This window comes from Colletotrichum costaricense (assembly GCF_030867565.1).
Source record: "Colletotrichum costaricense strain IMI 309622 chromosome Unknown Scaffold_2.1, whole genome shotgun sequence".
NCBI lineage: Eukaryota > Fungi > Ascomycota > Sordariomycetes > Glomerellales > Glomerellaceae > Colletotrichum > Colletotrichum costaricense.
The window spans coordinates 2149177-2163651 of record NW_026848231.1 but is presented as its reverse complement, the minus strand read 5'-3'; the positions used below and the strand labels follow the sequence as shown (position 1 = coordinate 2163651).

The following is a 14475-nucleotide window of genomic DNA, read 5'->3' as shown; positions in this document are numbered from 1 at the left end:
GTTTTCCTTTCTCTTGCCTAGCCTCGGGCCAGAAGCACCGGCTAGGCTTGTATCCGTACCGATGCAGCGGTATGGAGGAACACGCAGCATGTAGCCATGCGCAAGCGCGCGGCGGGTATTGGCGACGTGGCTGTTTTCCAAGACCATCCAAGAGACAAGAGAGAAACCGGGGTGGAGGGAAAGTGAGGCCAGATCCTACGAGGCTTATCACATCTCATCGAATCAGCTACACCATTACCGGGACCAGGTTTTCATACGCCAACAAAAGGCCATAGACGGTGTGCTGGGATCCCCTTCTTACATTATTGTCGAGATGAACAGGTGGTCCGTAGCGCAGAAAAGCAAGTGCATGTTTGCTTGCTTGGTCCAAGGAGATCATCTGTCTGGGCCACTGGTGGCTCTGTTCTGCATCCCCTACCACCACCTCTTCTTTCCGGGAGCTGCCGTGAATCAAATGCGGGTTTGTGGAAAGTGGGCAGCTGCGGCACGGCCTTGGTCGGTATGGCATTCGCTGGTGTGCCAAGGTGAGGAGAAGGAGGTGACGGATCGTAAGTCTCGATGAATCAGATTCTGGCAGTTCGTCATTCTCCTATTGCTTTCCCAAATGTATCCCTTTTGTTACCCGAGGGGCCGAGGACTTGTCGTCGGGGAGGCGGACGTTGTCACCGGATTCAAGCGTCCACAGCTCCGTGACTGCGACCGCATATTACAGGCGTATGTACGTAGAGTCGGGCGGCATATGCATAGCACTTCGCTCCCTTCACTGCCTGTCGCTTTACCTCCACAGTGATCTTGCTCTCTTTTCTTTCTTTTTTCGCCCTCCCCTTTGAGATCGCCTCACAGGATGAATCAGGAGTAGTTATAGATCGTGCAGGTGAGACAAAAGCTTTCATCAGCCTAACGGCTTAGAAGACGTTAGTCCTCTCCCAAGCCGGCCCTCCACACTTTTACGACGTACCCGATGGATGCGGAGTTGACAAGGCGGATGGCTGCATAAGACCTCTGCCCCGTGTTACTACCACTAGACTGGCGTCGGCTCAAATTCCGAGGGGTTCTGTAGTCCGTTCACGGGCGAGGGTTGTACGAGTATGTTATTACGCACTTCAGCCGCCTTGGGATGCATTGCCTGCCGCAACCCGGGCTTTGTAGCAATTTAGAAGCCGATAACACCCCATCTTTACTCTTCCGTGTATCTTGAACGAGTGTCGGCTGAGTTGATACTCGTGGGAGGTATTTGATCCGGGAGATTTGACTGTTGGCAGTGAGCCCTGTTCCGCATCTGGACGCGTGCTTCTCACTCGCTACTCCGGGTCACCAATCTCGGTATCCCACCAACCAGAGCCCCCAAACTTCATCAGTCGCTATGTCTAGCGCAGGATGCAGGATGTAACAACTGCGTTGGCTCCCTTGGATGTTGCTTGGCCCGAGGCTGCGTCTGAGCCGTACACGCTGTTCGTTCGTTCAAGATTCGTTTCGGCCATCACGAGATTTAATCAACATGCATCGAGTCGCCCGTCTTTGCCTTGTAGGTCCAATCGGGAGGGTTGGAGTAGTCAAATCGACCAAATTGCCAAAATTGTCCGATTCCTTCCAATTACATTATTGGTAATGGTCCCCAAGCGCCATCGGGCGATGAGCGGATGGCGACAAAATCCACAATGCCTGCTTCGTTAAATACCATGATCCGAAAGAAAGTATGAGGGTCCTAGCTAGCACAATAAATGTCTTGCAAATGCAAGAGTTAAGTAGAAAAACTCCATCTCAACAGAGGCACAACGCATCAAGCGCCCGGGGACAAGTCGTTTGATGAGCGTTCGCTGGCTGAAAGCACTGGCAGAGTGCCTTCCTTTCATTGTTTTCTCTCCTTGGACTCCGGTTTAGTACGGCGTGTGCTACCGTCGGCAATCAACGGGCGTTTCTTTGATGCTTGCGATTGATGAGAAGATGACGAATCGCCTGATGGCTGATTACTACTCGACTTGGGCGTTGCCGATGCTTTGGACTTTTCGGTCGATCTCTTCTTTTTTGCCGGGTCGCCGCTCTTCTTTGGACGAGACACTGGCTTTTGTGGTTGTCCTCCGGTGATTCCTTCGCCGATGGAACATGATTCGCTCTTGTAGCTATTCCAGTCCTTTACACCGAGTGCTTCGGAATTGCTTCCTGCAGTATTTGGGGTCTGGAAGGTGGTGTCGGTTTGGCCAGAGGAAGTAGAGTACGTGCCCGGACTAAAACCGTCGTCTGCATATAACATGGCTGGCTGTTGAGTGCTGTAGTCTCGACGAAAACCACAACTATTCTGATCCCACTAAAGGATACGGAACGTCAGTAAACTTCTCTTTATGGGACATTGTCTTGCCGATGGTCTTACCTGAACATACGATGCTTCAGGATAGGAATCATACGAATACGGGCTAGTCTGCTGATAGTTTGGATCTGTGTATTCAGGCCTTTGCGATCTCGTGCGCGTAGATGCTGAGTTCTCGGTGACCTCAACATCCTTTATCATGATGGGGTTTGACATGTTGCGATCGTCAAACATGATCCGCCTGCCGTGGAACACGCCCTCCTTCAGGCGATCTCGAATGTGTGTTAGCGAATGGCTTGACGTCGCCAGCCGATCGGGTACACCCACCACAGGCACCATAGAAATTGTGTTGGCCCAACACCCTAATCCAGCCAGACGTACTAGGTCCAAAGATTTGAACATGGTCGACCACACAACCTTCGCGGAGCCAATCCTTGAATTGCCTCCAATTTGTGTCGAAAGGCAACTGTCTCGTCTGTCAGGGTATCGGCTCATTTGCGGTGTAGTCGGTGTCACGAACGTTTGCTATGGGTATGTAAAAGACTCCGGTTTCCTGACCGGGACGAGCCAAGTACGGTTGCATGTTGATGCGGGACGACGGAAACCAACTCCTGGCACGGGCTCTGTCCAACGTTAGACGCCAACGTCTTGACTTTGACTGGTGGCTGTGTGACGGTACGAAGAATCAACCACTGCCAGGATCTCGTGGGACACAAGATCCAGTGATGAACCACAAAGCCTTGGCCTTCCTCGAATCGATTCGGGCAAACAAAGGAAGGAGGTGATGGTTTGAGGTGGTGAGGAGAGAACAATGGAATTCGTCTTTTATATTGGGCTAGTTCTCTCCATCCTCCATGTTTCCTCGTAGAAACCGCGGAGAACAACATGGCCAATGAAGAGAAATACTTGTCTTTAGTTCGAGGAAAGGGAGATTTCTGCTAGTGCTGCCCCCGGGTTATCCCAGTCTGAACCGGTACTTGGCAGACAGACATTCCATCTTCGTTGGAAGTAGTCGTCCTGGCCTAGGTACCCGAACCCATGTGCTACGCTTTGGGGTTTCCTTGTCTGTGCCAACCAACACATCCGCTGGTGAGTCGGCCGAATGGGTCGACCGGACATGGTATGGGGTCAGCAACGATCTGGTACCGATACCCGCAGTACATGCGGCGCCAAAGAACGTCGCAACGAAAAAGGTGTGATGCAGCTCATTTACTATTAGATCGTGCCATTGAGTTCTCCTCCCTTGTAGCATCGTAAAAATGACAGCCACCATGTGGGGTCCGGCTTGATGCAAGCTTGTTCTGGGCACAATCACCAATCGCGCGCATAAGCTCTTTGGCTGTTGTTGGGTCGAGCAAGACGGCTGCTATCATTATCGAGTCATCCGAAAATATGTGCCGTGAACCTGGTCATTGGAGGCTGCGATGTAAGCTGCAGCCCGGCAGTAGACAGGATTCCTCCCTTAAGTTGCTTGGAAACCAAAGAAACGAGTGAACAGGGCTCCAATTTTTTCTCGATGATAGCCAGAAAGGCTTCCCTTTTCGACTAACTCGTCCCGATCCGGAGAGGGAGCTAGGGACACCATTGGGAACAATGACCAGGGACCAGCGGTTTATCAGATGGTCCATGAACAGCTGAAAGTGCTGATCAAAATCCGAATGCATTCTGAGCCTTTGCCCTTGATCATCTACAGCCAATGGCAAGTTCGAGTGATAGACTCGAGGGGAGCAGGCTCGGACTGAGAAAGTTCCATCATAGACCCCTGCAGTAAGTTGGTTCGATGCTGTGCCGCTGTACGTAGCCTGCAACTCCAACACATTGTAAAGCCTGGGCTTGCGGGTAGTCGATACAAATAAGCAAATAGGCGTCAGTTGAGAGAGGCGGCGAAGGACAACATCCACTAAGCGCGGTGCTGGTAAGCCACGTCAACCTGTCAGAATGATGAAAAATTCCCTAGAGGAGCGCCAGTAAATACCAGAGTTCGAGCGACGAGCAGACGAATTTTGCACAGTTTCGTGTAAAGCCCTGTCCTTGAAGCCATGTTGCGGCTGTCCGCAAGAGATGCGAACGCTTACCACTGACAGTCCTTCCTCGCGAGGATAGTTTGCGCAAGGTGGCTGCGGCAGCAGCATGCTTAGAGCTTGGAAATGACCACAACTTTCTGCATCAAGTCGGTGCGGGTGCTGTATCCATCATCGCGCTCGGCTGCACCACCGCGCAGCCGCGGGTAGCTGGGAAACCAATAAGATCTGCGTGACACCCGCAGGTTTGGGGCTTGTCTTCGGATGGTTGGTCGGGGAAGCTTCTGGTGCAGCCGTCTTGAACCAAAGTGGTGGCGCTGCTATCGATCAAGTCCTTTTGAAGGAGAAGGTGTCGTCTACCTCGGACATGTCTAGACCGGACAGATCCTCGTCGAAATCGTCCAGTGCAGGTGCCTCCATCTGCGTCTCATCCTTGCCAGTGGTCATTGTCAAATCATTGCGCTGCGCGTCTTGCCATGGAGCTCCGGACTCCTCAGCTTCCGCAAGTGATGCCATGAGATGATGCTTGCTATCTCCCAGCAGGAGAACGGCAGAATCGCCAGTCCAGTCGAGCCACGATGCTTGAGGCTTACCCAACACCTTGGCATCGGGCAGCTGCCCTCTGAAGTGAACCGTCTTCGGGCCGTCGGACAAGGGGTCCCAGACGAACACCAAACCTGCGTAGTTGTCTCCCTCGCACGTAACCATGAGCACTTCGCGCTGTTTTGGGTGCCAGGAGAAAGCCAAAATTTGACTGTGGAAGATGAGAACGGCGCGCAGTTCAGATGACGCCAAATCCCAGACCCAAACAGTGCTTGGGCAGTCCTCCAAGGTGGTAGCTAAAAGACTGGATGATGCATCAAAGACGGAAAAAGTGCGGGCTAGCTTGGTGTCGACAATGCCGTTGCTCGCTCGGCCCGGAGCAGATACGGACTGGGTCGCGCGCGAAAAGGAGTGCTGTGAACCTGATTGGGTCGTGGCGATCTCCTCTTGCCAGATCTGGCATCCTCGTGTTAGTCTACGCCAAAATTATTGCACAAAGATAGGTTGTGTCACCCACCTGAACGGTATCCCTCGGAGTAATGGTTGCAGGATGTTCGAGTCTCATCGACTCGGCTGCAAACTTGGTTTCCAGAACGCATACACTGCGAGTGTGGTCGCACACTGCAATGCGAGCGCCGTCCGGGCTGACTTGACAGTGCTTTACCCCAGCGCCGAGTTCGTAATGCTTCTCCTCGATGGCCCAAGGTGAGGGCCCAGACCACGTCTTGAAGAGGTGGCCGTCGGGCGTGTAAAACAGGATTTTGTGTCCTTGAGCCGCAGACTCCCACATAAGGAGCCAGCGGCCGTCCGGGGTCCAGGCCAGTCCTTGAGCATCGACAGTATCGGGCTGCCAAGAGCGAAGGACTTGTCGTGTCTTGGGATGGTGAACACTGGCGATATCTTTACCGGCGACGCGTGTGAGGATGGCCAAATGTCCTGAGCCGGGGCGAAGTGCAAAGCCACGAGAAGCTACACTAGCTTGGTGGAATTTTGGGTTGCTGATCTCGGTGGTTCTCGAAGTGGCCAGGTCGAAGATGGAGAACTTGAGGCCGTAGGATGAGCACATGAAGATCTCGGTGTCGGAAGCGCCAAACTGAACAAAGGTAGGCTTCAGATTAGGGGTTGCGGGGTTTCGTATGACGCCACGATAACCTGGACCCGAAGCTGAGTAGATCAGAACCTGGTCAGAGAAGCAGGCGAGAATGCGTCTTGACGAAGGTGACCAGCGCAAAGCATAGGCAGGACCGACATTGGACGGTAATTTGACGCTATGAATAGTCTCGAGGGTTTCGACAGACCGTACACTGACGCTGGTGGGCGACAAGGTTGCAATCAGGTTACCATCAGGACTTGACGCGCAATGCGGCGATGCTGTCGATGGTAAGCCTTGGGGAAGAGGATGGATGAGAAGACGCTGAGAGCCTTACATTTAAAGATCCTTGAAAAGTGCATGATGCATGGAGTTGAAGAGTTGTGTGTTGGGGAGCGCGAGAGTGATATCAAGCCCAGGTACGGTACTTTACTTTGATCAGGTACTTATGATGCGTATTCGTAAGATACCTACCAAAAGGCGAGCCTGACTTGTTTAGGAAAGTGAGACAAAGTAAGTGAGGTCTACTCCGTACCGAGTATTACTTGGGGAAGTAGCAAGGGACGGGTGTTTTTGCCGAAACGAAACGAAGCAGGGTTTCTTTTTGGTCTTTTGGGTGAGGATGAATTGGGCAAGCGTTCCTGAGTCTTGGCAGCGGTGGAGTCTTGAAGAAAAGCCGTTGTTGCAATGGAAGGAAACAAGGTGCTCGTCTGCATCTTTGTTGTTTACATTGATTCCTGTTTTGGACTAGCGCGGGGCAGCAACACAAGATACCTTACCGGGAGGGCTTAGTCAGGTCGCGCTTTCTACACAGTACACAATGGTCCAGTGTCCGGGCTCTCTCCGGCTCCATGGAAGTTGCCGGCCGGACGACGATGGGAAAGAACGCCGGGAACCAATCACCACTGCCCTATTTCGCCAGCACCTCAGACGCCGCCGAACCCCGCCAGAGTCCAGACATCCTTCGCCCAACTCCGTCGGCCCCGGTGACCTGTGCTTGTGCTTGTGCATACGCCCTTCAGCGGCACTAAGCGGCTCTTTTCCCCCTCACTTAGTCTCACTTTAGGTGCAGAGTAGTCGCTGTAGTGTTGTCTGTCGTCTATCGACGGGCTTACCTCACTCACAAATAGGTAATCGCCACGCTTCTGCTGACTCACAGTGAGTGTCACATATCTCATCGCCGTGATAGCAATTTCACTCCTCACTCTCGTTTGAATCTAGTTTTCATCCATTTCATAGCCTCTACTTTCATCTCATCAACAATCATCATCACATGTCAGTGTCTGTGTCAGCCATGGGAATGAGCAGCGTGTGATTATTCCTCTTTTCTCTTTTCTCGGAGCTCGTCTCACTCATCGCTTCTCACACTTCCTCGTACTGAAATAGAGCGACATGAGACACAGCATATCATGGCCTCGCACTGCCTTGCGCAGCAGCGGCCAGCTATCACAGCGATGCAGACCATCACAGTCGGCATGCATACCTCGCACGCACACGCAAAGGAGGTGTCTGAATGCGGCTGCCGCTGCAGCCCAAGTCACACCGAGCTCCCAACACCAACCACTCACCACCCGCCGGCGTCTCATCAAGGATGCGAAGCCCTTCTCCGACTTCCTCACCGATACCTTCCACCGCCAGCATGACTACCTCCGCATTTCCGTCACGGAACGCTGTAATCTTCGCTGCCTTTACTGCATGCCCGAAGAAGGCGTGCCGCTCTCCCCGACAAAGGAACTTCTCACCACCCCGGAAATCGTCCTGCTCTCCTCCGTCTTCGTCTCCCAGGGGGTGACCAAGATCCGCCTGACGGGCGGCGAGCCCACGGTGCGCCGCGACATCGTCCCGCTCATGCACCAGATCGGCGCCCTCCGGCCCCACGGCCTCCGCGAGCTGTGCCTGACCACAAACGGCCTCTCCCTCCACCGCAAGCTCGACAGCATGGTCGAGGCAGGGCTCACCGGCGTCAACCTGAGCCTCGACACTCTGGACCCGCACATGTTCCAGATCATGACCCGGCGCAACGGCTTCGACGCCGTGAAGAAGAGCATCGACCGCATCTTTGCCCTCAACAAGGCCGGCGCGGGCATCAAGTTCAAAATCAACTGCGTCGTCATGCGCGGCCGCAATGACGCCGAGATCGGGCCCTTTGTCGAGATGACGCGCGACAAGGACGTTGAGGTCCGCTTCATCGAGTACATGCCCTTTGACGGCAACAAGTGGAACAAGGGCAAGATGCTGGGCTACGCCGAGATGCTCGACGTCATCCGCGAGACGTATCCCACCTTGGCCAAGGTCGAGGACCACAAGAACGACACGAGCAAGACGTGGCACGTCCCCGGGTTCGCGGGCAGGATCGGCTTCATCACGAGCATGACGCACAACTTTTGCGGGACGTGCAACCGGCTGCGCATCACGAGTGACGGGAATCTCAAGGTGTGCTTGTTTGGCAACACCGAGGTCTCGCTGCGGGATATCCTGCGAAAGTCCAACGGCGGCGAGCCCATTGACGAGGCGGCACTCGAGGCGATGAAGCAGATTGAGATGGACCGCCGGCAAGGGCTGGCAGACGCTGGGAAGCCGCTAGGCGCAGCGCTCAACGAGGCGGAGCTCTTGGACGTCATTGGTATGGCTGTCAAGCGGAAGAAGGAGAAGCATGCGGGTATTGGTGAGCTGGAGCACATGAAGAACAGGCCGATGATCTTGATAGGTGGGTAACCGCGGCCCTTTTTCTCTCCTACACTCTTGGTCCATTGGTTTTGAGGGAAGGATTTGCCTGCTTGGTTTGTTTGCATTGGGACGGCGTTGGATACCAAGGGGATGATCGCGTGGCATGAATGCCCAAAGGGGATCCTATACGGAACGTATATATAAGTATGCATGTGCACACGAATGGAAGGCTGAATCAATAGTCTATCTAGATTCTCAACCGCTTCAACCTTCTCGTCTGTCGTCTCCCACCAGGGTCTTCAAGCCAATGTCCATGAGCACGCCCATCAGCCTCCCCCAGGCACCTTCACGCCGTCCTCTAGGCGTGCCAGGGGTACCCATCCACCTCCTATCCGCAACACCACATCATCACGCTCAACTCAGGCCCTTCTCCGCGACCACCCGCCGCCGCAACGATGACTCCGACAAGAAGAGCAAGGACACCAACGACAAATACAATGACACACAAACCCCCAAACCATCCCTAACGCACATCTCCCCCACAGGCTCAGCCCACATGGTCTCCATCGCCGCCAAACTCCCCACAGCACGCATCGCAAAAGCAGCCTGCACAATAACCTTCTCCTCCCCATCCACCATAAACCTCATCCGCGCCTCCCAGATGAAAAAGGGCGACGTCCTCGGCACGGCGCGAATCGCGGGCATCATGGCCGCCAAGCGCACGCCCGACATCATCCCGCTGTGCCACCCGATCCTGCTCTCTCACATCGGCGTCGAGGTCGAGCCGGCCAGCGACGCTGAAGACGAGACGGTGATTTGCGTCGAGGCGACAGTCGAGTGCGAGGGCAAGACGGGGGTCGAGATGGAGGCTTTGACTGCTGCTGGGGCGGCGGCGATGACGGTGTATGATATGTGTAAGGCTGTGGATAAGGGGATGGTTATTGGGGGGTTGAGGGTTGTTTTGAAGGATGGGGGGAAGAGTGGGCGGTGGGAGATGCCTTGATATTTGTTTGTTCGTGAAAGATCTTCTTATAGTTCGTCATGGCCACAAGGAGGATAATCGAAGGTGACAGATTGGAAAGTCAATAACTCATCTGATGGATATGGGAGACGGTGCTTGGAGTGACTGGTTACATCCTGGAGTAGACCAGATCCCAATCTGAATAATACTCCTGGACCTTTAGATAGGAAAACTAAAGTATCAAGGCGCAGCCTCAAGTCGATTGCGAACGGATACTACAGATGGCATCCAGAAAGTGAGTTGAAGAAGGAAAAGAATCACCCCTGATAATTTGATAACGCATCCCGAACCTAACTACCTTACTCCACATCTAAAGTACCATGATAGGAAACAGACCTCACACACCCAGACCAATTTGCATCTAATCACCTCAAAAATATCCTCCTCATTGACAAGTACAAGGTCGTGCGCAGTAACAGCAATACCACAGCCCAAAAGACTCATGGCGATCACGGTGGGATGACTGACAAGACAGAAGTACCTAACAAACGAGCCAATGGCACACACTCCCCCTTTCTCCCTCCATCAAAGAACACCCCATTTAAGAAGCGACAGGATTCAAGACCCGGATTTCATGAAAGACCATTCACTACCACGCGCCTCGCTTTCAAAAAGTATTCATTGTGCAATATGGCCCGGATCAGCACGCGCTCTACGAAGTAGTTGGTAGTAGGTAATCACCTTACAAGGTCTCTGTGTGCTGGTTTTCAACCTGTCGCTTTGTCTAGTCCGAGTGAGTGAATGGCTTCACCGGATTTTGTCGTGCTCCTGCTAAGGAGCAGTATAGCCCAGCTTCAGTAAATGTTGTGAGTCAGATATGAGTCATGTACCTTTCAGTCATCCGAGACCAAGATTTTGGACTTGAAATTAGCGTGCCTTGTCACCTTGGATATCTCTTAATAGCTACATTTGTATATACGTAGGCAAGCGGTTATATCAAGAGATACACAGTACATCGGCCGAGAAGGTGTGCAGATGAGCCGGCCAAAGTCTCTTGGTTTCTTAATAAAGTAAATATTTATCAAGGTCCAGTCTGTGGATGATAGGACAGCAAGCTTAGATCGATATAGAGCCAATGCATTTCAACGCCCTTACTTAGGTCTTGTTCCGTGTGAGTGACTGTTCACTAGCCCATTTCAACGCCAGGATATTGGAATGCTGTAAACCATGACACCAAAATGCGACAATCTGTTATGGGAGTTGGGTATAGCTACAATAAAATGTACTCCGCCAATCTCTCTCTCTCTCTCTCTCTCTCTCTCTCTCTCCTTCATCTTTTATACAATCTCACTTCAATCCCCCACTTGCTCTCTCGTTAAAATTCCTCTCCATCCCCAGAAACTATAGTACTCCCCCCACTCTACGAAAACTCAGCCTTAATCTCCTTCCCAACATTCATCGCAATCCAATCCGCAATCGCCATATTTGTAATCATGGGATTCACCCCGCTGGCGCTAGGGAAAACACTCGCGTCCGCGACAAACAGATTCTCCGTGCCCCAAACATGACCCTTGGGTCCCACCACGCCCTCGTCCTCGTTAGGCGCCATACGACACGTACCCATCTGGTGCGCAGACGAAAAGATGGCCACGGGCGGCGCGTTGCCCACCCTACGCAACTTATCAAGCCACGCGACGAACTTGGGATCGTTGACGCCGTCGAGGATCGCCTCGTCGCCGCTGTCCGAAGCCGAAGACGACGCAGCTGCCGTCTCCTTCTCCTTTGAGGGAGGCTCGGCGTGGTCCTCCTTGACAAAGGGTTCGAGACCGGGCAGACCGGCGTGGATCTCCGTCGCGCCCTCAACGTAGCAGATTTTGCAGAGGGCGACGACGCCCTCGAGGGTGTTCGCGCGGTCAAAGTCGGAGACGACGTAGTCGATGCGGGGGCGGCCGGAGACGGGGTCCGGGTACACGCGGCCGGGGTCGCGGTCGCGGGTGAGGGAGATGAAGGCACCAAAGTGGCGGAAGCGGAGCTCGCTGAGCTTGGCCTGGAGGCCAGAGTGCCAGGGCATGCTGGACAGGATTGCGTAAGGCTGTGAATGTGTTAGTGAATAAAGAATAAATTGGCTTGCAAAATTTAGATTTGGGACGTACGATCATGCAAGTAGGCTCCAGCTTCACACCGTGACCGGCCTTGTCGAGGTCCTCGAATGAGGAGCAGTAACTCGTGATGATACCGCCTGTGTTCACTTCACGTCAGCAACCAGAACATATGGATTTGCGATGTATTTTGAGTGACTCACCCTCCCATGGCTTGCAGTCCTCCTTCCAGTAGCCTCCTACAAAATTGCAGGGATGGACATAGAGATTACGACCGAGGTGTCGGTTCTAAACGTATCCAACGTTAGCAGCGTAATCGTGTGAGAGCGCAGTAGAGGGACGACATCATCTACTTACCGTCAAACCGCTTCTCAACAGCACCAAGGGGCTCGAAACTGATCCAGCCGATATGATAACCTTCTTGGCCTTGATAACAACCTGTCGTGTGGTCCGCTGCTCCAAAGCCGCGCTGGTGCTGCCGTTGGCTCCCCTCGAAACCCACTTTCCAACTACGCCCGTCGCTCGCTTGGACCCGCTGGTCTCGTCAAAGGTGACCTTCTCAACCTCGAAGCCCTCGATAAACTTGGCTCCAGATCCCGCCGCTGCCGGCAGCCAGCTCACGGTTGGCCCCTGCTTTTCAGTCGACCCACAGCCGAGGTGGCACTGCCCGCAGTAGTGCTCCATCCCGCCGGTGTTCTGCGGGGCCGTGGCGGCGTGCCATCCGAGCTTCCGGGACCCGTCCAGCAGCACCTGGTTGCGGTGGTTGTGGCGGACCTTGTCGGTACTGACGCCCATGAAATCGCAGACTTTGTCAAGGCAGTTTTGGAACTGGGGCGAGGTGAAGAATGGCAGGCCGCGCTGCTCAGACCACTCCTTGCGGACGAACCCTTGGGTCTGGAGACTGACGCTCCAGTTGACGGTACCACCGCCGCCCCAGCAGCTGCCGGCGACCATGTTGAGCGAGTTGTCATCGCTGGTGATGAAGCCTCCGTTCTCGTACAGGAACGAGCAGCCGGAATCCTGGGACATGGGCAGCTGGCTCGGGGTGTAGTAGTACGACTTGTCGACAACGAGGACCTTGTGACCGGCCTCGGCCAGGACCTTGGCAGCGACTGCTCCTCCGCAGCCCGATCCAACGATGACGACGTCGGTTTCCACGACGGCTGGCTCGCCAGCCGACTCGAATTGCATGAAGTTGAAGTCGAAGCCCTCGCCGTGCGTCTGGAAGTCCGGCATGTCGGTATAATCCGTCAACTCTATGAATAAAGGATTGGTCTGCACGGCGGCCTTTTGCGCCAGGAGACATATTGACTTTGATAGAACCCTGATTGTGGGGAGCCTGGACGTCTGCCAAGCCTTCAAAATTTGCTCACGAACTTCTATGGGCTGAAGGTGAACTGGGGTCCAGTATCCAGTGAGAAACAACGTGCCGGCGCGCGTGCTGTCAGTTTGGTCAGTTTTGGTTCACGGTGAAGATCAAAAGTGAAGCGTCGTGGTGGCGTTCATGGCCCATCACTTACCCAAGAGCGCCCATTGCGCCACCGAGTTGACGTTGCGCGCCGGAAGGCAGGGCCGCCAGTGTCCTGGTGATACTCTCGATGAATTTGGGTTCCTTTGCGGGATTGTGCGCCATGTACTCCTGGAACTTTTCCTCGGAAGGCGGTTTCTTCATTGTGTTCTGGGCGAGTTGGAGCGCAGCCGCATATTCTGCATCGGACACTCGGATCTGGCTTGCCGTGTCTGTGAGAGTCGCCGGTCGTGAGATGGGCGGGAGGACCGCCTCGAGCAAGGACATCAGAACGGTCCATTGAGTCTCGTTCCAAAAGTCGGTGGTCGGCAGCGCCGGAAGCTGGAGCTCGACGGCGGTGCCAGGAATGGTCTTTGGCAGAGTAGCCATGATGAAGTGGATTGGAGCGTGATGGTAAGTAAACACAGAAAGATGAGAATAGTAATCAAAGTGAACAGTTCGGTGGTACAACGCGATACAACGTAGAAATGGCTATAAGAAGGGGTAGAAGAACAATGACAATAACAAAGTTACGCAAAGTCGGATGAGGGGCAGCTTTGGAGTTAGCTATAGTCCCAATTGACACATGAGCGATGAAAAGGCACCTCGGAAGCTCATGCTCAACTGATGTCAGGATGTGTGGGTGGGAAGGCAACGGGAAAACGAGTCGTCGTTGGCAGCCCCCTGCTGCTCGCATGGTGGTGCTGCAGGGGTTCGTGTTTGCCATGGATGCGGGGTCTGTGCGACGAAGCATCTCAATGGATCTCTCCATAACCATCTCCTCTCTCTGACTCTCTCTCTCTTTCGCTGTGGCTGTCTCCTCAGGCGGATGGGACCCTATTCCCGATCCGGTATGCTATTGGGGTGGTCGAACATTCAGTCAACCGCCAGCTTTGCGGCTAAAGATTGGCCGTCATGTTTAGTTCTGAACCGTCTCTTTGTTTGTGGTTGCAGAATCCCTCAAAGAGGAGTCTCGGACCTATGATTCCCCCCACCGGACCTGGCCAGCAGAGCTGTCAACACCTCTAGATGTGCAGCTTACTCTCTGCATTGGCGGGGTATGGCGCTACTGAGCGGCACTTGGGCGCATGTAACCCTCTCAACCCGGGGGCGAGTGGCGTAGTGCGGGAACGGGGAATCAAGAGAAGCTGCTTGATGCGGGGAACGGGGACTTTGGCTCGATCGTAACGGGCCCTCGTCGGAACCCGATAGTTTCTTCATCAGTCATCATCAAACCAAAGGTCCTTTCGACGCCATATTCACGGCATCCCACTGCATGAAG

General features: G+C 54.0%; 5 protein-coding genes across 5 annotated transcripts; 1 reads left to right on the top strand and 4 right to left on the bottom strand.

Moving 5' to 3' along the window:
* Positions 1-671: 671 nt before the first annotated feature.
* Positions 672-995, bottom strand: CCOS01_02374 (uncharacterized protein; the record flags this gene model as incomplete). Its single annotated transcript, XM_060450565.1, has 2 exons — positions 672-904; positions 959-995. 2 exons carry the CDS (start codon positions 993-995, stop codon positions 672-674), a joined length of 270 nt encoding a protein of 89 aa, XP_060319215.1.
* An 854-nt stretch (positions 996-1849) lies between these two features.
* On the bottom strand, positions 1850-2888 carry CCOS01_02373 (uncharacterized protein; the record flags this gene model as incomplete). The annotated part of the gene is made up of 4 exons (XM_060450564.1): positions 1850-2305; positions 2369-2577; positions 2687-2771; positions 2826-2888. 4 exons carry the CDS (start codon positions 2886-2888, stop codon positions 1850-1852), a joined length of 813 nt encoding a protein of 270 aa, XP_060319214.1.
* Positions 2889-4653: 1765 nt separating this feature from the next.
* Positions 4654-6321, bottom strand: CCOS01_02372 (WD40 domain-containing protein; the record flags this gene model as incomplete). The annotated part of the gene is made up of 3 exons (XM_060450563.1): positions 4654-5325; positions 5387-6240; positions 6297-6321. 3 exons carry the CDS (start codon positions 6319-6321, stop codon positions 4654-4656), a joined length of 1551 nt encoding a protein of 516 aa, XP_060319213.1.
* A 1030-nt stretch (positions 6322-7351) lies between these two features.
* Positions 7352-9629, top strand: CCOS01_02371 (molybdenum cofactor biosynthesis protein 1 A; the record flags this gene model as incomplete). The annotated part of the gene is made up of 2 exons (XM_060450562.1): positions 7352-8666; positions 8878-9629. 2 exons carry the CDS (start codon positions 7352-7354, stop codon positions 9627-9629), a joined length of 2067 nt encoding a protein of 688 aa, XP_060319212.1.
* A 1378-nt stretch (positions 9630-11007) lies between these two features.
* Positions 11008-13685, bottom strand: CCOS01_02370 (GMC oxidoreductase; the record flags this gene model as incomplete). Its single annotated transcript, XM_060450561.1, has 5 exons — positions 11008-11679; positions 11741-11826; positions 11890-11974; positions 12044-13127; positions 13207-13685. Coding segments are annotated over 5 exons (2406 nt in total), but the record flags the coding sequence as incomplete, so codon positions are not given.
* Positions 13686-14475: the final 790 nt, after the last annotated feature.